Below are 22,222 nucleotides of genomic sequence, written 5' to 3'. Positions count from 1 at the left end.
GATGGCCTGAGATGGCCTGAGATGGCCCTGCTGCCGTGCCTGATGACCTTTAGATCCCCAGGATCCATATGGTGGGAGGAGATAATTGACTTCCTTAAGTCGTCATCCGGCATGTACCCACACATACACACATACACTCACACCCCCAACACAAAAGAAATGCCTGTTTTTTAAGGTACCAAGCTAGGCTCAAAACAGTAGATTTATTGTGGGGGGATCCAGTGTCCTCAGAGGTGACACCGTTGCCTCAGTCGAGTGCAGCGACTAGAAGGTAGGGTATGTTCTGTAGACTGTCTAGTAAGACAGTTATTTCATTGTCTACAAACTAGGGCTGAACCAAGAGCATATCAGTGCTCCGAAATCGTCCTCTGAAGGTCCTCCTGTGCAGACATGAGCATACCAATGGCCCCTCTGGTGGCCTTGTGATCTTGATACTGGCAGAAGACAGTAGTGTTCCAGTCCTCAGATACGCTTAGAGATGCAAAGGGCCTCCATGGGGCTCACCACTCTGAGCCTCAGCACCTAGGGGAGTCACAGTGTTCTGTAAGCAGCAGCCATGGCCCCAGACTCCTGCCATTCCCAGCCCCCGCCCCCCCCCCAAAGACACTGCTGGAGTGTGCCAACAGGCCAGATAGCCAAGGGGGTCCTAATAGGTGTGTTAGGAGGGATGAAGACAGAATTAAAATGAACAGTTCAGGTAGGTCATTCACAGGCTAGACCTTTACATCCTGTCTCTTCCATCTTCACAGCAGAGCTGTGAGGAAGATGGGGATTTGTAATTATTAGTTTGGGGTTTTAGTGGGCCTATCATTGTCTCCATTTCACACATGAAGACATGGGCCCAGCACAGGTATGTGACTTTCCGGAAGCTGCCTAGCTGATGAATAGTGGGGCCAGGATCTGTCTCCAGAGCCTGTAGTGGAAAAAGTGCAGTGACGTGAAGCTCCTCCCAGAAAGGCTGCTCCACAGAAGCCAAGTGTGATCTGGCCTCAGACCCGTTGAGAATTATCCTCCTTGCTCTCTCAGCTGAGGCCAAGATGCCAGATCTCAAGTCTCCAGCACTCCCCGGGATCCCTGGTCGGTTGTTTCCAGCCAGTTCACTTCCACCTGCCCACAGTGGCCCCGAGTTACACCTTTGTGCCTCCAGGCATGCCCCCAAATGGATAAAGATGCGTCAGGGGTTCTGAGGGGAGCTGGCCCTGGCAGGACTGGTTACCAAGTGAGAAAACTGAAGAACACCAGTGCTTGGCAGTGTGAACTTGGGTCCCTGATCTCCCCCCAGAACCACACTCCCCAGGGTTTCCTGAATCCCGAGGTGGGTGCACTCAGCATATTCCTCAGCTCCCACTCTACCCATTCTGACAGAATGAGCTTTAGATCTTGAGACCATCAGCACACCAAACATTTAGGTAAATAAAATCCAAACACGTAAGTAATACGTACTTTAGATCTGTGTGCAGCTCTTTTTTTTTTTTTTTTTTTTTTGACACGGTTTTTCTGTGTAGACCTGGCTGTCCTGGAACTCACTCTGTAGACCAGGCTGGTCTCTGTCTCCCAAGTGCTGTGATTAAAGGTGTGTGCCACCGCCCGGCTTGCTTCCTCTTAAACTAACCTTTACATCCTTGGGTTTTCCCTAGACTATTCATTTCCAACCCCTTTACCTCACTGCAGTCGCAGCTGGACCCAGTTCTTCCGCTGGTTACAGAACCAGTGTTGTGTGCACCTAGATTCTGGTTTCTCACCCAGATCTGGAGAAGAGGATGGCCTGACCCATCTTGCCCCAGGTCCCGTGAGTACTTCCCATGGAGAGAAAGATACTCATCCTTCATAGCCCACTCTAATGCTGGCTGAGGGCAGAAGGCCACAGCAGGCTCCAGAAGGGACCCTTCTAGTGCAGCCTGGCTTCTCAGCAAGCCTGCCAGGGGAAAGGGTACACAGAGACAAGAGAGGGACACCTGGCTTTGAAGGAAGGCTGAGAAAGTTATTAAATTTTCACCAATGATTAAAAACTTTAAAGAAAAAAAAAAAAACACTTTAAAGGTGTTCAGCAACCTTGGCCAGTAAGGAAATGCAGATTAAAATCACCTTAACATTCCACCTCACACACCAACAGAATGACGGTTATCAACACCAATAGCAAAAGCTGGTGCAGATGTGGGGGAAGGGGACCTTTGTACACTGTTGATGGGAACGTTAACTACTGTAGCCACTCTGGAAATCAATCGGGAGGGTTCTCAAAAACATATACCCAAAGGACTCTCTGCCCTGTGACAGGGATAACTGCTCTTGTTCATTGCTGCCCTATTCACGGGGCCTAAGAAATGGAAGTAACAGATGAATAACCAAGGTTTGTACCTACACAGTGGGATATTACTCAGCTGCAAAGAAAAATGAAATGTGCAGGGAAATGGATGGAATTGGGGAAAGAAATTATTTTAAGTAAGGTAATCCAAACCCAAATGGACAAATGCCATATGCTCTCACACAGGGATCATAGTGTCTACTCTTCATTATGATTCATATCACGTGGACTGTGCAAGTGAAGCAAGGTGATATGAGGTAAGGATTAACTTAGGAAAGGCATATAGTAGAACATAAATAGAAAGTAGGGAGGTAGTGTGGGTGGAAGAGGTTAGGCAGGGAAGGAGGCCTTGGAGATTAGGGAGATAAGGGTGTGGGATGGGATTAACTTTGTCCAGTATGAAGAAGCCATTTAAAAAGCAAAGTATGCCCATATACACAGCGTTGATAAAATAACCAAGTGCCACCTGCATGGATTCAAGACCCTTTCCAAAGGATGAGACCAGTGCCTGGTAACCCAGCTGACAACCGAGGTATGGGAGGAGGAGTAGGCCCGTGTTGGGAACGTATTTCTCTGAGTTAACTTGACCGATTGTTAGCAATTGCCTTCTGAATACCAGTGCTGAGACCCATAGACAAGGTGACACCAGCCTGAATCATAAGAGGCCTCCTGACAGTGGACAGTAGTGAATAGACTCCTGGCTGCACAGGATGCAAAAAATGAGTGACAGATGTGGGCTCAGCCCTAAGTAAGTCTTATACCTCCCCCTCTAACGCTCAGGAAACACTGAAAGAGAGGCAGGGTGAAGGTCCACCAAACCCCATTCCCTAGACTCGTAAAACTGCCGTAATCATTAACTCGAATCAGTTGTCATTACCTACACGGGGCCCTCATGAGGTCCCACCCTTTACCTCCAAACTCTTGACTGTCAATAGACCCTGGGAGAGAGGAGATTACTGTCTTTAGTGTAGTGTACTCTGAGTTCTCCAGGCATTCGCTAACAGATAGCTTCAAACCCATGGTCACACAAGTGGCCCTGGTTAATCTCGGTGGATCACAACACAGAATGAACAGACATGAGCACTAGAGAGAGATTTGGTGTGTGTGTGGGGGGGGGGAGATTAAAGTGATCACTATGCAAAGCATGCGCATGTGAAATTATAAAAATCAATTTCTAATTTTGTTGAAAGTTGTGAGATTTTCCTCATGGTTTGCAGAAAGAACGACCAAGTGTCTTTGCAGTGGAACTAGGATCCACAGTAAGCAGAGACCGCCCAGTGTGGTATGAAAACGCTGCCCTGCTGCTCGATGAACAAGCCGTTACATGATGACCTGTGTTTCAGAACTGAACTTGATTTGCTAATTAGGAGGCAAGCTGTCGGTGTCACACAGGCATAATCGGTCATGAATGGCTTTCACCTCAGATTGAATAAAGAAATTGGCCTTGACAACTTACCCTGGGGGGCTTTCGTGTCTTTATCTGAAAACTTGAAACTGGGGAAGAGCAGGGCCAGCTCTCTGTTGGCATCTTCTCTGTCCCGGCTTCCATGCACAGCATTAAAGGGCATTTCTGTGCCATACTGAGCCCGGAGACTGGCAGCATTGGAACAATGTAAGAGAAACAATTGCTTCACTTGCAAAGAAATGCTTTGCTCTCTGGGAGCGTACCACCAGCTACCAAATCAGCATGAGGGTGCTTGCTCTTTGTAGAGAGTCCGAGAACAGCAGCCATGCCAGCAGCTGCTGACCAGGGGCATCTCACACAGGATCTGGCTGCATTTGACCTCTGCCCAGAGGGAGACAACAATTCCCGCTGTGTAGGACTAGCACCATGCAGTGCCCCATACAGCTCTTCAAGACTAATTTTGAGAAGAACTGTAACACTGGTAGTGCTAGGTAGGACCTCTGTGCTGAGCACAGCTCTAAATGCCTCTGGCTTCTGATCGTGAACATTCCCACTTTACAGACTAGGAAGTAAAGCCAAGGAGGGACTTGACCCATTAGTGGTGACCTAAGGTCTGAGCCTCGGCTGCTTTACTTAGTGTCAGTTAGATGCCCTTGCCCCTTATGACTGCAAGGTACAGCTCTAGAGCTTTAGCTTTTAGCTAAGTCCTTTCCTGTTGTCTGTCCATGGGTCTGTCACCTCAAAGGCCAGGACCCATGGATTTGGTATTAGCTGCTCACTGAGTCCCAGAGCAGGCTAAGGAGGTCTAGGTAAGTGTGCTGAACAAGGAAGCTGACTCCAGAGGGCTGTGGGAGTTGAGTCTACAGTACAGGCCATGCTGCAGCCTTTGACTTGGCAGGCTTGACTGGGTCTCTGAGATCTGTGACCGTGAGCCACACTCAGCAGCAGCCTTTAGAAGAGAGCGGGAAGGGGATTCAGCCAAGACTGGGAAACTCCATCAGGGTTGGAAGATGTCAAAGACTTCCGAGATATATGGAAGGGTACCTGGTCACCAGAGAGCTGATGGCATCACCCACAATTTGAACCAAACACCAAATGAAGTGTCAGCTTGAGATGGATGAAGGAACCACAGCTGGTATCACCTTTCAGGATGTTCCCTCCTGGCCACATTGGGGTCACAAGGCCCCAGGAAGGTTCGCCAAGCAGTGACTACATCCTCGGTGCCCTCGGTCCTGGTGAGGATCAGGAGGTGGCTGGGTCCACTGCACATGTGATGTACTAGCTTCTCAAATGCCTCCTAGGCACAGGGGAGAAAAACAGTGACCTGGGGCAGGAATTACTGGTACCTAAAAAAGGCCAGTGAACCCAGACAACCCACAGACTGGAAGGGAGTTATAATCTGCCTTGTGTGCTCATGGACACACAGCCATGTCTGCCACTGTAATGGTGATGGCCAGCCACACTCCAGGACCCCAGGAAGGTAAGCCAGGTGGGTAGTGGCATGCTAAAAGTATTGTATGTATGGCTATGTAATATGTGGGTGTTGGATCTCCAAGGGTACAGTGTAGATGCAACTTCCCCTCACCACGAATGCAGCCCTTTCTCCTTCAATAACAGTATCCTGGGTTTCCTTAGGGGAAGATCTCTCCTCCATTTCATTTGTTCCTCATTTCACAACCATGATGCTTAGCAACCGTCACACCTCTGGCTTAGGAAGTGGTGCTGTGGCCTAAGAGCGATTGGCCATACTCTCCAAGTAGGCAAATCATAAGCAGAAGCGAGCAGAAAAGGCATGTAGACTAAAACGGCAGTTGGAGATGTCTTGAGTGGTCTGCCTACTGCCTTGGCTCCTGTGGGCCCTAGAACTTTCTCTTCAAGTCCTCTTGTTAAGCATTTTCATTTTCTTTCATGAATTCTGGGAGTTACGGAACATCCTTCTAATAAAAGTCTTTATTCCATTACTTACAGTTAAAACTTTTTCCTTGGAGCCATTGTACATGAGCTGTACAGGCTCTAATTATATTCTGAGTGCAAACCCATTACCCGCCCACTTGCCGTTCATACTCTTGTTCTTCGTATTGCTCTCCCCAACTCCTAAACCTGTCAGCATAGTGTTGGAGGAGGAGAAGAGAGAGTGAGATGGACCAATAGGAGCAGATGAGCTGACCTCCCTGGCTCTGTGTTGATAGAACACTTGCATTTCTGCCTCTGTCAGGGTTCTCTCTTCATTTGATAGAATGTCAAATCCTGCTTCCTGGATCTGCAGAATATACATTGTATATATGTATATGTATACATATACATACATACATACATATAAGTGTGTATACTGCAAATGTGACTTAAGCCGCATTTACAGTGATCTTAACAGAAAGATAAAAAATAAAGATGGGCAACATTAGAAGCAGTGCAGGTCCTCAGCCCCTCAGGACCTGCCCCCAGATCTAACATTGGAACCAAGTTTGAGTTATAACTCATCAGAAGCCTCCTTTCCTCAGAACATCACAGCTGCCACTGCCCCCATCCCTGTGTATTCACTTCGAGGGGACCTGAGAACACGTAAGGTAAGCCTTGTATCTCCTACCTTCATCATGATCTCATCAGCCTTTCCATGGGCCACCGCGTCTGGCTTAATGATGGCTAATGTACAGGTCTTCTCTGATGACACTGAAAAGAGCCAGGGAGGTGCTGTCAGATGCTTGAGGCTCTGGGAGGCCATTTGCAGCGACATTGTTAGGACAGGCTCCATTGCACTGAGTACCAGGTGTAGGCTTGGCCTCCAGGCTTCCAGCCTCTGGCTTCTAGGCTGTGCCTTGGACTCTAGCAAATGGCACCAATCTGGCACCAGCCCACAGTCAGGAACCCCAGCCTGACTTAGAGGGACAGAGTCTGACTCTTGGAACTCTGGTCTGGGGACACATAGGGGTGGACATTTCCAAAAGGCTGTTTAGGAACAGAAACTTGGAATGACTGGCTGAGCTGCCTGGAGACAGGCGAGCAAGGAACACAGGAATCGAGGTGACTCCCTCATGGCTTCCTCACCCCCTCTTGTGGGTCTCGGCTTTCGCTGCTGTCTGCCTTGCTCCCTTCTCACTCTCCTGACTCCTTTGCTTCTGTGAAATAAATCTATTTTATGTGTGTGGATGTTTTGCCTCCTTGTATGTCTGTGCACCATGGGCATACAGTGCCCATGGAGGCCAGAAGAAGGCATTGGATCCACTGGGGTGGGAGTTCCAGACTGTTGTGAGCTGCCATGTGGGTGCTGGGAATTGAACCCGGGTCCTCTGGAAGAGCAGCCAGTGCTCTTAACCACCCAGCCTCTCTCCAGCCCCCTTCTGCTCTTTGCCTTTCTTGCCTTGTGGCAGAAATGGTTGCCTCAAGCCCTGGACGAACTTTGTGCTTCTCAACTCCAGCACACGCTACTAATTTGTAGCTCCCTGTCTTCACTTCAAGTCCCCCCAAGAGAGAGGGTTGGATAGAGCGGCTTGAGCTTGATATATATAATTTCATTTTGGTTTTAGCTTTAATTGGCTGTGCTGGGATCAACCTTGATGATCAGATGCCATATGCTCTGAGAAACTGTAGGGAAAGCTTTGTCCAGTCCAGGAGCCCATCTCTATTGGGCTCCTATTTACATGAACTTGGCCTTGGTAAGTTATCTGCAGTTTCAACAGAATCAGCATTTCCCATTATCTATTTTCTGCTTCTCAACTTTTATATCTGTTGTGCCACAATGAAACAAAACTGTCTGTATCCAAGGAGGGTTTCTCCTGGGAATGTCTGTAAAGCCTGTACTAAATAGGCACATGTTATCCGTTGGATAAATGTCTCCCAAGGGCCCAGATGCTAAAGCCTTGGTCCCCAGCCTGTGACTTTGTCGGGAGGTGGCTGAACCTTTGAAAGCTGGGACCCACTGACAGGTGGCCAGGCACCGGGCCTGTGCTCTTGTAGAGAGTTGAGGTGCCCCAGCTCCTTTCCCTCTTGTTTGCCTCCTCGCTGGGCGATGCCTGCTTTACCAAATGCTCCTGCCCTGTGATACTTTACCACAGGCCCCAAAGCATCAGGACCAACTGATTATGGGCTGAAAGCTCCAAAACTCTGAGCCAAAATAGACATCTTGCCTATAGAGGGCTGAAGTGGAGGAGGGTTCATGTGAACAGCTGTTGGCCACGGGTCAGTTGGTCCTGAGAGATGGGTGATGGGTGATGGCCTCTGTTGCCCTCGGCTGATGCAAAGGGAGTCTGTTTATAAGATGATTATTCCCAGGTATTTCATATGGTGACAGAAAAGCTGACTTGCACAGTATATGTCACCCTAAGCAACCACCTGTTGAGTTTTCTATGGTTATCATTTCTGATAGACTGTGAACACTTGACATTAAAGTACTCTTACAATTGATTCTGTGATGGATGGGTGGGCTTGTGAGATCGCTAAAGCAGAGAGGGAGAAGAGATGAGGCCTGCAGCCTCATCTTCCAGCTTCAGCTCAAAGGGGAAGCCCAGGAAAAGAGGCCAGAGAAATAGAAAGATGTTATCTCAGAAGCCAGCGGGTGGGGACTTGTGCTGTAGCTCAGAGGGACTGGCCTAGCATGCCCGAGGGCGTAGGTCCCATCTCCAGATAAACACATACACACCCAGGGGTGGGGGGGAGCATTGAGTGGGGGGAGCATTGAGTGGGGGAGCATTGAGTGGGGAAGCATTGAGAAGGAACACTCGGGGTAGGGGGTGGAGTTGAGTGGGGGAGCATTGAGAAGGAACACTCGGGGGTAGGGGTGGATGAGTGGAACACACACGAACACATGAATATCACCCTTCTCTGCGGGAGGAGACTGTGGCCTTTGGCAGCCGAAACGTCACTGTGCCTCTCGGGAGTGCCCTGTCAGGAGCAGTGGGTTCAGAGTCAGGCCACAGCACCTCAGCAGGAGTGAAGGTGAGGGGTGGCCCCAAGATGTGGACAAAGTTCACAACTCTTAGCTGAGATTTGTGAACTTTGTCCAAGGAGAAGAGGCTGAGGGAGAGAAAGAGTTTCATGTGGTTTTCAGGGTCAAAGAGGCTTGACTGCACAGGCTTTAACAGAGGAGGAAAGAGGCCATAATACAGGAAGAATCTTTCCTGTGAGAGTCAATTCAGATCATCTTCGCCGTGCTTTCCTGGCTTTCTTAAGCCATGCCTCCTGCCCAATCCCAACAGTCCTTACAGCACCCGGGAGAAACAGACATGTATCTCATGGGATGATAACTTTAAAGCTTCCTGCCACCAGCTGCATCCAGGCCGGGTTCCCCGGCACCCTGTCCCGGTTCCCTGGTATCTTGGCTGCTGTTATATCTTCCCGCAGCAGCCTGTCTAACTCTGGTCCTCACACACAGCCAGGCCACTCTTCTCATAGGAAGAAGGCCGCAGAAGAGGCACAATGCAGTGCATGTGAAACCTGTGACTGATAGCTAGAGAATTCAGGAGAGAGCGGGTGGGCCTGTGAGCAGAGAGGACCAAAGGCCGTGGAGAGGAGAGGCCTCCTGATGTTCCAGAGAGAGAGGCAGAAAGTGAAATTTGAATTCTCCAGATCAGACGGAACTCACTGCTCCGTTATTACTGAAGTTTCTAGAAGGATCATTTCCTGATGTCCAGTGATTGCCATCGAAGTCATATTTGAGTATCATCAGACAGCTGTCGAACGTACCCCTGGTGCCACCAAAGGGCAGAGAGGAGGTCCCATTTGTTTGGAGCCAAGTGCTGAAGACAGAATGCTCATGGCCAGCTTCCCAGAACTGAGATGGCCCAATCGCCTGGTGATGCGCACCAAATCAGAATCCACCTCGCTCATCGGCTCTGCACTCACCTATCTCCTCCTCTTCACTACCACCCTTTTCTCGGGGAGGACACTTGGCTATGCCAGAAAGAACCTCGTCGGTCACCTAGGACAAATCAGTCAGGAAGAGAAAGGATTTAGCCAATGAAAATTATTATGAAGCCTTTGGACATCTGCAGAAACAGCATCAAAAGGCAGAGGTTCCAAATGCAGAGCACAAGCCTTGGGGAGGGGGCCAAGGTCATCAGGGTTTGGGCAACAAGGGCCTTTCTAACAGTTGGATGGTGGGGGAAATCCTTGCTGGTTTTGAGCCTTCAGAACCTGCCTCTTAACCAAGCACAAGGGGAGCCTAAGGAATGGTAAAGAGTGGACAGCTGGCATTCAAACAAGGGATGAGGCACCCAGTGCAGAGAAATAAAGGGGCAGGCCATTTTCCCAGAGGCAGCTTGTGAAATGTGTGAGTGTGTGGTCTTCCTTCTTAGGGAAAGAAGGCTAGTAGTATCTTTAGAAACAGGGGTATGACCTGAGTCTGTATATTCTAGAAAAGGGACTGTGCTCTTTGGAAGTTAGTATGAAAGGTTGGACAGGGAACATCCAGCAGTGTGCTCCCGGAAGAAGCACAGAGTGCCTGGAAACATTCCATGTCCCTATGGTGCATGGATTTTTTAAAGACTGCTGGTTAACCGTGAAGATGATGCAGTCTATTATTATAGAAATAGTTTCTCAAAGCCACAACTATGCTGATCCTGTCTCCCACAGTAATGACAGCTAGGTTTCTAAATTAAGGAAATGACTTTGTGTGTGCTCACAGCTAAAAACCTTCAGGGATTTGAGTATGTGGGTCACCAGGAGAGACTTCACCCTGAGGCTGGGGGAAGATCCTCCTAACCTTTTGCTCTAGTATGGGTGTTCCCCAAGAGCCCATGTATTCAATTCATGGTCCTTAGCTCGGCAAGATGGTGGAAGCTAAAGAGGTGGAGCCATAAAGGTCACTAGGGGGGTGTACTGGAAGGAGATTGGGAGAGGAGGTTATTCTTTCCAGCCTCCCTGAGAGGAACAGCCTTCAGCCTAGACACTGGCTCAAAACCAACAGAGCCAACTGACTATGGCCTGAAGCCTAGGCTGTGAGCCAAAAGGAACTTAAGTCAGTTGAGTATTTCGTTATGGGCTGACTAAGTCACTACTCAGTTCTGTAAGTCATGACTGAACTGAAGTCATGACTGAGGTTTAGTTGTGAGTGAAAGGGAAATGGATGAAAGACGTTCCAGGGGCTCTTGAAAGAAAGAGACTTCTGAATGTGCATTCTCCCAAGGCCTGGGTGAAGAACAGCCCACTGTAGGACATGAAGGCTTCCTCATGGGAAGGGGCCCCAAGTGAGCACACTTGTGAGTCTGCCAGTTGGATGAGTGACCTCCACTTACCACGTTCCGTTCCCTGCCTTCAGCCAGAACCTTCTTTTCGACCTCCAGCTGGTGTAAGATGGTCTTCCGAAGCAGCGGGGCATTGGCTCCTTTCACCACAGCCACCAGTTCGCCTCCCTGGAATGTGTGACAGACCACGTGAAATCCTCTTCACAGCTGGTCATTGATTTCAGGAGACAAGGACGTTTAAGGCTGTGCTCAAGGTCAAGGTTCGTCAACCCCAGGCCCACCTCCTCCACCCTCACTGCTGCTGCCCCTTCCTGGATCCCATCCCACCACGAGGCCCTCAATCTGGCTCTTAGTGCTTAAATGATTTCTCTCTGATCTCCGCCCCTCCCTGATACCCCCTCTTGTCAAAGCTCCCTTCAGGGCAACTGGCAGGTAGTTAACGGAGGAACAAGTCACAGAAAATTGTGTGACTAAATGTGGCTTACATGTGGCTTATTGACAGATTTATTGAGCACTCACGATTACCAAGTACTCAGACTGAAGCAAAGAATACAGCACTAACCTGAGGAAGGCATAAGAACTGCCTCAGTCAAAGTACAGTGGAGTGGCCACTCCAAACACACCCTTAGGATAAAACAACTGCTTTACTAGAGGACTTCACGTTGGAAGCGTGTCGGCATGGAAGTGGAAGAGTGAGTTCCCAGTACTGGCTACAGCCGTCAGCGAGGCTTTCGCAGTGGTCCCGCTCAGAGTGGACCTGAGTTTTCCTGCTTTCATTTTCTCCACGGATATATATCACTGAGAAATGGATCTGAGGGGCAGTTCCTGTGGAAAGGCCCTGCTTCCGTTTCTCTCCGTCTTCTCGTGGACCACCATGGGTTGGAGATTGTGGCCTGAATCCCCACAGATGATTGTGATTTATTTCTTAACCACCATGAGCCCAAGCATCAAATAACTTCAGCAAGGACTGCATTCTGGGACAGCTCTGATGGCCAGTGGGGCTGGGTGGGCGGGCGGCTCTCTCCTTCCCACTGAGCGGTTCTTTCTCCCCACGACCCCAGCCATACAGAAGCTCGGCCTCACTACCAAAGGACAAAGATCAAGGGACATTTTAGCCTAAGTTTCTAACGTGGGGCTGGCGAGATGGCTCAGCAGGTAAAGATGCTTCCCGCAAATGATGATGACCTGAGTTCAATCCTCAGGACCCACACGGTGGAAGGAGAGAGCCAACTGACATCTGACCTTCATGTGAGTGCGCACACACACACACACACACACACACACACACACACACTGTAATACATAATTAAAATAAGTTTCTAATATGTGACACCCAAGGTGCCGAGGCTAAGAGCTGGACTAAGTAACCCAGAGAGAGTGGCTGTCAGGAGTCCTGGGAGAGCAGACCCTGGTTTCCCTGACTACCATGAGTGGGCGGGGCTGAGTCTGCATCAGCCTCTTCACCAGGTGTCCCCTGAGTTTGGGAGGCAGCCACAACCTGAGAAGCTAGGGGTACAGCAGGAGGCTCTAGGGGGCACGGAGAAGCCCATCCGAAGACGTCCCAGCCACTCGTCACCACAGAACTTGTCCAACCACCTCGTGGTTCCTCGGAGGCTCCCTTGCTTTTTCTTTCACGCCACACTGTGGTTGTCAAGGCAAATACACAGCTTCTCTATAACGTATTCATTTCCCCTCAAAGTTCCCCTTGGCAGAGAAGAGACATCGCAAAACTGTGCTCTGAGGGTAAAGCTGCAATCTATTGCATCCAAGTCTGAGCATATGAATTCCTGGACGTGTGTCCTTTGCCACGCACAGTCACCTAGGAAGGCTGTCCAGCCACCAGTGGCCACCACGGAGCTGTGTCTTTCCTCTCCTGCAGCACGGGGGCCCACAGGCAGGAACAAACACAGCTGGGCATGCCTGTGTCTTAGGGAAGTTCCGCATGGGCTTGTGAATCAGTCTAGAGGGTGTGTCAGGGACAGCATCGCCCCTTAGCATTGTTGAGGCTTCATGGTGGCTGCAGAGAGCTGATGCATCTATCTGAGCACCAGATTTGCAGTCAACACACTGTCGTGGGAGACTTGTTTGCATTGTCTCTGTGAGACTGCAATGGAGTTAGACCTTGATTCAGAGGGCAGAGTCCATGTTCAGCTGGCCGGAATAAACCACAGAGTTTTCTGGCCGACCCAGAGGAAGATAAAGAGACACAAAGAGGAATGGGGGGTGGGGGGTCGCTTAGAAAGATTCAAGGGTCTTTTTGATCTGGGAAGGTGAAGAGGAGGACAGCTGATCTTTTCTCTGTTACTCTGTGGATCTATCAGGTTTATACCCTAATATCTGACTCCAGAGCTTTATTTATTAATAAAACAATAAAAGAAGCCACTATAACAGACAGTCCTGCTTCTGCAAAGACACTTACCGCATAGAACAGGAAGGTTGGCTCGCACTTCCCCCGGTATTTTTCCAGAACATCAAGACTGTCTGCCTCTGCCTGCAGAAAGCCAGCTTTCAGCGGGTGCCCTAGGCTGCAGCCAGTGCAGGGTCACAGCAGCGCCATGCCCTCATGACCGACTTCCCAGATGAAGCCCAACTCTCTGTCACATACTGGTGACACATGCCAGTGGCACTTCCTTGAAGAGTCAAGTGAGAAGGAGATGAGCTTCTCTGGCTCTCCACCCAGCTCTACTCCACTGGTCCGGGGAACCCCACCATCTGACATCTTCCTGTGGTTGTGACAGGCCTGAAGGTCCTCAGGCCTCCCCTCACGGTCTATGGTCCTTAGAGTCCGAGCTCCTGAGAAATTAATGTAAGCCAGCCCTGTGGGCTCCTGTTGTCGTTAGTGTCTGTGGCCCTCGCAATGCCTCAGTGTACAGTGTGTCAGCGGGGTCTCTTTCACACCTCTATGGGTCCCCTATGGGAGTCCTGAAACATTGGGCTCTGGGCTCTGAAAGTGACATTTCAGTCAACAGTGCTCACTAGCCAAGATGGAGATGCAGATGCACCTGAGTGACATGTGTTCTTCCTGGGCATACAGCTTGGTGGTGAGGCTGGTGCCTTTATGTCTAGAGAAACCACAGAACACCGTGACAGCCGGTGCCTTTCTATTTGAAAAGGGCAGCTTGTGCTTCCTGCCCCTTGCTTCTTCCGTGTTTAATTTGTTTACACCGCTGTGTGACTTTTTGCTAAAGAAGGAAGGAATCTTACCAAAGCAAAATGGAGAAGGTCCAAACCAACCTCCATCCTCATCTTCTGGAAGAGGCTAACCACAGGTTTGCAGGGGCCACACCAGCCCTGGTAGACGTCCACAACTGCAGGAGCCAAGGAGCGACAATGTTCAGCAGATAGCCATGTCCTTGAGGACAGTCTGCTCCACGCCTCCACCCCCTGCAATGGACATGCTTGCAACATAGGTGTCAACCTAGCAGATCAGGACTGAGCATAAAACACAACCCTCCCTCATGCCCAACATGGCATTCTGGATCTGAAATAATATCTGAAGTAGCTTGGTGTGGTGGCTCGCGACTGTAATCTTAACACTGGGGAGGTGGAGGCAGGAAAATCAGATGTTCAAGACCATCCTCAACTATAAGTGAGTTTGTTTTACATGAGATCCTATCTAAAAAAAAAAAAAGAAGTCGGGGGAGGAAGAGATGAAGTGAGTATAGCTAGAAGAAGAAACATGTTTTAAGGTGGTCCCTTTACCTTGGGGGGATCAGGCATGGACCAGAGTGCTAGTGAATATCTAAAGGGAACACAAACTACTCCAAAAGTAGGAGGTCATTACAGGTGACCAGGCAGCATCCAGTTGATGCTTATTCACTGATAGGAAACGTGGCTTTCCATTACCAATTAGAAAACCTAGGACAAGAGAAAAAAGACACTGGGATGCCTGGAGGGAAGGGGGCTTGAGCATTTGGCATCAGTTCTGAGAACAAGACTTAGGGCTTCTTTGAGAACAAGACCTTCTTCCTAACTGACAGATGTTTGGATTCCAACACACCACAGGCAAAACCGCACTTGGATGAAGTAAGGAAAGTGTCTCTGAAGACTGAGGACGCTGTAAACAGCTCTACGGAGGAAGGCAAGTTCAAGTCCCACAGGGAAAGAAATGGGGCCCAAGTAAAGTCTCTGCAGTGTCTGTACTACCGCCTCTGAGGCCAGCTTCTGCCGGCTTCCGTCTCACTGACACTTTCCACCAGCTTCTCATCCTCTCTCTCCTCCTTGGCTCTGGGAGGAGTGATGAGGAAAAAGACTGATCGGGTGGTCCCATGAGTGGAGGGGGTGGAGGGTGGGAACACTGGAAAGGAAGAGCATTGCAATTTCACTCTGACGGACAGGAAGCCAAACCGAGGATACTTGGAAGGCACCTAATTCGGTGTAAATCTGCAGGCAGATGAGAAAAGGCAGCAGCAGATGAGACCTCCAGTGTGGATGGCTTTAGAAACAGGTTTCTCCTGGCAGCGGAAAGATGAATTCTCTCTCACCCACCATTAACTACCCCTTCCACCCACGTGGGTTGTGTGTGTGTGTGTGTGTGTGTGTGTGTGTGTGTGTGTGTGTGTGTGTGTGTGTGTACTCGTTCCTCTAACCTTCCCGGTGAGAGAAGGTCTTAGAGGAGCCTTCCACCATCGAACTATTCAGAGTGGGCCTGGCATAGTCCATGCTCAGGAAACATTAGCCATGGTCACATGAGTGCTTAGCAGGGCAGCCAGCACATGGCAGAATCTGTAAAAGATTATGGACTGTTGGCTAAAAAAAAAAAAAAAAAAAAAAAAAAAAAAAAAAACACGCTTTGTTTGTTTCACCCTGAAGCTGTATTTAGCTGCCCAGACCAGACACATGGGTACAACAGTTAAGCCTTGGCACCATCAAAAAGGTTTCATAATCTCCCCAACTGGAGAGTGTGCCAACACTCACACCCACACACACCAGATCAATGGGACTAGCATTATTTAATACCCATTTAGCCCCAGGCTTGGACGAATCGGCTACAGATGCCAGGTGAAAAAGCTAATAGTGTTGTGTTAGAGTCTGTAGAGACAGACGGGGTCTGTCAAACTGGTGGAGAGCTTGTCAGAGCCCTAGGGGTTCCCATGAGGAGGAAAGTGGAGACCAGGGAAGATTTCCCAGAGGCAGGCTACTTTTGAGCTAGGCCTTGGAATAAGAACTGTGACTGTCCTCAGAACAGAAGAACACGGAGGAAATGAAGACATGGGAAAACCCATGGCATGCTCAGGAAAGATGTCTCAGTTCAGGACCCACCTCGGGGAAACAGGAGCGGAGGGGCTGGAAGGATGTAGAGTTTTCAAGAGAGGGCACATTCTTGAATGCTGAATGGTCGTGTGGATAGACAGACAGAAGCGTGGAGTGCTGAGAATAACAGAATGCAGAGAGATCCAGAGAAGAGGAAGGAATAATGGGCAGGACAGCATGGGCACTTCAAAGACTCCAGCCTCCTGGTACGCACACCATTGTGTCAGCCCCAGCACCTGAGGATGACCTGGATCTCAGGACAGCTTTCTAATGAACACAATAAAGTATGGGTACGACGTTGAAGATTAACTGGACAGAAGGCCGACTTGCACCTGTGTCCCCTCAAGGCCCCAGCTCTGGAGGAAGCAAGTTACCACGACGTGAGTAGCCTCAGGTAGAAACCACTGGCAAGAAATTGTCTCTGGCCCCAACAACCAGGGAGGACATGAACCCTGCTGACAACCACTGAGTGAGCCTGGTCCACCAACAGCCCTACAGAGCTTGGAAGCAAGCCTGCTCCCGAGTGAAAAGCCATCTGTAACACACAAACTGAGTACTGGTGAAGCCTCTGGGGCCAGAGGCCCCCAGCTGGGTTGTACTTAGTCCTGGCCTGCAGATACAGGAGGGTAGTAAGTGTGTAAGCCACTGTTGGGGGTAAACCAGCAGTGAGTGACCAATACAAAGAAGAGAGGTGTGGACAATGGTTGTGCAGGCCCTGGTTGTTCCCAATTCTCTGAGATGTCTCATTCTTTCTCCATCCTGGGAGTTCCAGGAAACCCCAGTTTTCCTCCCCAAACATTCTCCTTTTGTGCCTCGGGTCATGAAGATTTCCCATGACTGGCCACCAAACGGGGCACAGCAATCAGCTCTAAAGCCAAAGGACCATGCTGCCTGACAGTACTGACTGAATTTACTGATGTCCAACTGCATGAGAAACAACAGCACCCCCTATCGTCAGGGGATATGTCCCAAGACACTGTGGAGAGCAGAAGCTAGATAGGACCAAAGCGGATACAAGCACATCAGGACGGAGACAGTTTGATAACTAGCTCCTGAGAGAATAATGAGCAGGTGGTAGATACAATGTGGATACACTGGACAAAAGAATGACTGGTGTCCCCCAGTGGGTGGGCATGAAATTTCAGCGCTTCTGAGAATGGTGTGTAATTTTAAAATTATGAACTTACATTTCTGGAATTTTCCGTGGGACTATGGTAGGATGTAGGGAACTGAACCAGAGGAGAGTGACACCATAGATAAGGCAGGGCTACTGTGCACACAGACACAGAGAAATTGCCTGGTTCTTTTTCTGTGTGTTTGTACGTTTTGAAACAGTCACAGGCAGCCCAAGCTAGCCTCAGACTTGCCACGAACCTTGAACTCTGAGCATTCTGTGTCCGGCTCCCAAATGCTGGGATTACAGATGTGTGCCACCATACCTGGCTTATGCAGTTCTAGGGACTGAGACACAGGCTTAAAAGAAAGTACAGCTTGTTGTAACCCCTTCTTCACATGCATTACAGAATGATTTTGAAGAGAACGGATCAGGGGACATGGTTTCATTTTGAATCACCGGTCAGTCCTTTGGAGCTGAGCATTTCCTCCCAAAGCTCCTGGGTGTTGATGTTGACCTGCAGTCAGGAGGATCAAAAGCAGCGTCAGTGAGGGCAGGGATGGGAAGCCGCTTCCTTTTCTCCACTGCTCTCTCGGAGAATATTATTTTTACTAGGCAAAGATGTGTTACATTTGTTTATCCTGCAGAATATTACTAACTGTGTAAAGGTGCATTGCATTTGTTTATGCTGCATTTGTTTAACAAAGTAAGGATGTGTGTTTAATTATGGAAAGATGTGTTGTGTCTGTGTCACCTTGGCTGCCTAAGGCACCTGATTGGTCTAATAAAGAGCTGAACAGCCAATAGCTAGGCAGAGGAAGGATAGGCAGGGCTGGCAGACAGAGAATAAATAGGAGGAGAAATCTAGGCTGGGTAAAAAAAAGAAAGAAAAGATGAATGAGAAAGGAGGAGGAGAGAATGAGAAGCTGGGCTGACAGGGAGCTGGGGAGCTGGCTCATTAAAATGCTTACTGCACAAATATGAAGACCTAAGTCTGGGTCCTTAGCACCTATGTAAAAAGTGGGGGAATGGTGATGTGCATCTGGGGAAGTTCCTGGGAGCTCATTGGCCAGTCCTTCTAGCTGAAATGGGGAGGTCCAGGTTCAGGAAGAGATCCTATTTCACAAGGTAGAGAAGCAACTGAGGAAGATATCCTGACATTAACCTCTGGCAGACACAGGCACTGGGTTAGGTACACACACCACACACACAGACACAGACACACACATCACACATACACACACAGACATACACACCCACCACACACACAGACACAGACACAGACACACACACATCACACATACACACAGACATACACACCCACCACACACACAGACATACACACACACAGACACACACACACATCACAATACACACAGACACACACACCCACCACACACACAGACATACACACACACACACACCAGAATCACGCTCCAAGGTTTCTGTAAAGGTTCTTTTGTATAATTATATGGGATCTCTCATCAGCTGTTTTATTTCTATGACTTGACACTTGGTCTCAAGCCAGCAGTGGCATTGGAGGAGGTTCTGGAGCCTTTACAGTCCAGGGCAAAGCTGGCACGTTATATAAGGCAGTCTGGCTCGGCATTGAAGATGCTAGAGCTCAGCACCCACATCCAGGCCTGTCTGTTTCCTGTCTGCCCAGATGTAACAAGCCACACTGCAAGCTTTCATTGCCGATGACAGAGCCACGAGCTGCCATTCCTCTCTGATGGACTAGATCCTGTACAGTGAGCCCAAAGAACGTCTCTCTTGAGCTGCTTCAGTCTGGGATTTTATCACAGCAAAGAGAAATGACAGGGCGTTACTTTGACACTAGACACATGAAAAGATCATGAGAATTACAACTTGTTCTTTAAGGTTTTTTTTAAGATTTATTTTTTTATGTGTGTGGGTGTTTTGCTTACATGTATGTCTGTGCACCACTTGCATGCCTGGTGCCTAAGGAGGCCAGACACTGAGGATCCCCTGGAACTAGAGTTACAGAGGCTGTGAGCTATTATTTGGGTGCTGCTGAGAATCGATCCCAGGTCCTCTGGAAGAGCAACCAGTGCTCTTAACCACCAAGACATCTCTCCAGCCCTATACAACTTGCTCTTGATAAAAATATGTAAAAGTCGGGGGCTGGAAAGATGGCTCAGAGGTTAAGAGCACTGACTGCTCTTCCAGAGGTTCTGAGTTCAATTCCCAGCAACCACATGGTGGCTCAAAACCATCTGTAATGATATCTGGTGCCCTCTTCTGGCCTGCAGTCATACATGCTGTATACATAATAAATAAATAAATCTTAAAAAAAAAAAAAAAAGAACCAGAACAGAACATGGAAATTAATACCACAGAAAAGTAAATATTAAAAAAAATATGTAAAAGTCTATGTTAGGATGTATTATCCATCAATTACAGCAGAAAACCATATAATGTGTGCAGATCCTCTATTATAGGTCTCCATTTCCAAGGAAGCGCGCTCTCTCTCTCTCTCTCTCTCTCTCTCTCTCTCTCTCTCTCTCTCTCTCTCTCTGTCTCTCTCTCTCTGTGTCTCTGTGTGTGTGTGTGTGTAGACCCAAAAGAGAAAAGATCTTTTGAAGCCTTAAGTGAGAGTTTGATATCATCTTGGCCCCATAGCTACTGCCCTGAAGCAAGTGACAGGAAGGACAGAAGAGCCCTGTCACCACCCAAAGGTTTAACTGATGTCATTGGCATCTCTCTTCCTCTCGGTCCCCTTCCTGGAGTGAGCCACACCAGCCCTGGGACCAGATGAGCTGTCTTACTCCGGGTTGTAGGGTATATCATCATGGAAAATACTTAAACTTCCCCAAGGCCTGCATTTGGAGAGAGTGAACAGATTGCTTGGCATCTTTTGACCAGATTATTCCTTGATATCATGTGATTTCTGTATCAGCCACAGAAAGAACCCTGAAGACAGAAGACAGGGTTTCTGGGCTGGTTGGAGCTCTTGGGCAATGAATTCAAAGAGTGACCTCATTGTGGGTGGAGAAAGATCTCACACACACACACACACACACACACTCACACACACACACTCACACACACACACACACACACCCTCAGCAGATGGAAGCACTTTGAGTACTGGGTCATGCTCAACTCTGAGGAATAGTATAAAACACCACTAACAAATAATATTACCCCCAAGGGGATACTGGGCATTAAAGGGTGAAGTAAGAAGCACACAGGCTGTGTGAGACACACCAAGCATGCAGGCTGGCCTGGAGCCACCCGGAGTCCCATCTCTATAACTTTGCAGTTTATGTATTACCTGCCCTGCTTCTGCACAGGGCTCAGAGAGGTTGAGGAAATGGTTTACACAGCAATAATGGGGGAACCAGGCACTCAGAGTCTACCATAGAAGACCCTCACTCTGGAGCTGTAGGATGTCAAGGCTTCATGACCCTTTGGGATATTTCTACAGCCTCACTTCACAGGTGCTACATAGAGGGACTCTGTCTCAAAAACAATGAGGTTAGGGGAGGAGGAGGAGAGGAAGAGGAGGAAAGAGCTGGCCTGTCCTATGTGCAAGTGAAGAAAAGCAGTCTACAAAGCAAATGTTCATCACACGACACATCTCAAGCCATGCTGTTTGAACAAAACAGTGCCGGGAAACTGGTCACCACAAAGTACACAGATGCATGCCCAAATCCAAAGAATATATATCCTGTGCATTTCTGCAATTATTATTCAACAGGAAATAAGCTGGGGGAATTAGGCTGCTGCGTCTTCTCTGGGATTTGTGGTTTTATGCTAATGCCCATTAAGAGCTTCTGCCTTGGGGCTGGAGAGATGGCTCAGAGGTTAAGAGCACTAGCTTCTCTTCCAGAGGTCCTGAGATCAATTCCCAGCAACCACATGGTGGCTTACAACCATCTGTAATGAGATCTGGCACCTTCTTCTGGTGTGCAGGCATACCTGCAGGCAGAACACTGTATACATAATAAATAAACAAAGGGCTTCCGCCTTAGTCGGATATATTTATATATAAGGTTGCTGTTTCTAGGTGCCCCAGGTATTTATTTCTACTTTAACACAGAAGGGTAGGGCACTCGGGCTCCAGAACACTGTCGCATACTGCTAGCAAGTAGATAGTCATCTTTATACTGCACCCCACACCCACACCACCCTCTCCAACCAAGTGCTTGGAGCTAGCGCCCCTAAAGGCTTACCTGCAGGGCAATCTCCTTCTTCCTGCTGCCCATGGCTCTGCAAAGAAACCAAACTGTTCAAACCAGCAAGCCTAGAGCCTCTTTTAAAGAGACGGTAAATCAATGTACGGATGCAAAATGCACAGAGACACAGGCTGGCGCACTCTAGCTCTCTCTTTCTCCCTCCCTCCTCCCGGGGCCCCAAGGGATCACCAGGCTGTTTTCGGAAGTGGGGCTGGCGTCTGTAAAGCCCCTTCACTCAGGAGCCCAGGGGCACCCGTAGGCAGCTCTGGCAGTTTGCCACATTATAGTGTCCACTGAAGAACTCGAGCCGATAAAGAGGGTCCCGTTGTCCCTACAAGTCTCCATGAACTACTCGGACTCAGCTCCTGCGAACGGTATAGATACCAGATACCAGGGCCTGGACGAGGCCAGAAAATCTCCAACTTGACTCCGCAGCGTCTTTGCAATGGTCGTCCTAGCAACCCAGCACCCAGCCCACCGCTGCCATGGAGAGCTCTCATTGGCTGGAGGGAATGTCAGGTTCTAGAGGCACTAAGGTAAAGATCCCACCCTTCCGTGTTCGGTGCAGCTTGATTCCCGTCCCCTTCCCGCCCGCCTGCCAAAGCTGGTGTACAGCTTTTCATCCCATCTATCCATGACATCCTTGAAGAAGGAGTGCCACGCGGGAGATGGCTTTCCAGGAATATGAGAATTGTCTTTAAGCCTGCAAATAATTGTGAATTCAAAATCAATTATGGAAGTCAAGTTCACATATCCCTAACAGGTTCAAAT

General features: G+C 49.0%; 1 protein-coding gene across 6 annotated transcripts; it reads right to left on the bottom strand.

Moving 5' to 3' along the window:
• Positions 1-172: 172 nt before the first annotated feature.
• Positions 173-21,927, bottom strand: Nme9 (NME/NM23 family member 9). Of its 6 annotated transcripts, none has more exons than XM_028869973.2 (12): positions 21,843-21,923; positions 21,449-21,485; positions 17,709-17,766; positions 14,087-14,190; positions 13,302-13,373; positions 10,934-11,050; positions 9,543-9,618; positions 6,292-6,374; positions 5,875-5,967; positions 4,850-5,004; positions 3,759-3,895; positions 173-522 (listed from the first exon to the last, which is right to left on the bottom strand). In XM_028869973.2, exons 2-12 carry the CDS (start codon positions 21,479-21,481, stop codon positions 473-475), a joined length of 978 nt encoding a protein of 325 aa, XP_028725806.1. In that variant the 5' UTR covers positions 21,482-21,485; positions 21,843-21,923; the 3' UTR covers positions 173-472. The 6 variants fall into 6 exon arrangements, with proteins under 6 accessions (XP_028725806.1, XP_028725807.1, XP_028725808.1 ...); XM_028869974.2 differs by having other exon boundaries at positions 21,836-21,921; XM_028869975.2 differs by having other exon boundaries at positions 17,657-17,766; positions 21,843-21,912.
• Between the last annotated feature and the right edge of the window lie 295 nt (positions 21,928-22,222).

This window comes from Peromyscus leucopus, chromosome 7, assembly GCF_004664715.2.
Source record: "Peromyscus leucopus breed LL Stock chromosome 7, UCI_PerLeu_2.1, whole genome shotgun sequence".
In the NCBI taxonomy this organism is placed as follows: Eukaryota; Metazoa; Chordata; class Mammalia; order Rodentia; family Cricetidae; genus Peromyscus; species Peromyscus leucopus.
This window is presented reverse-complemented; position numbering and strand designations above follow the sequence as displayed.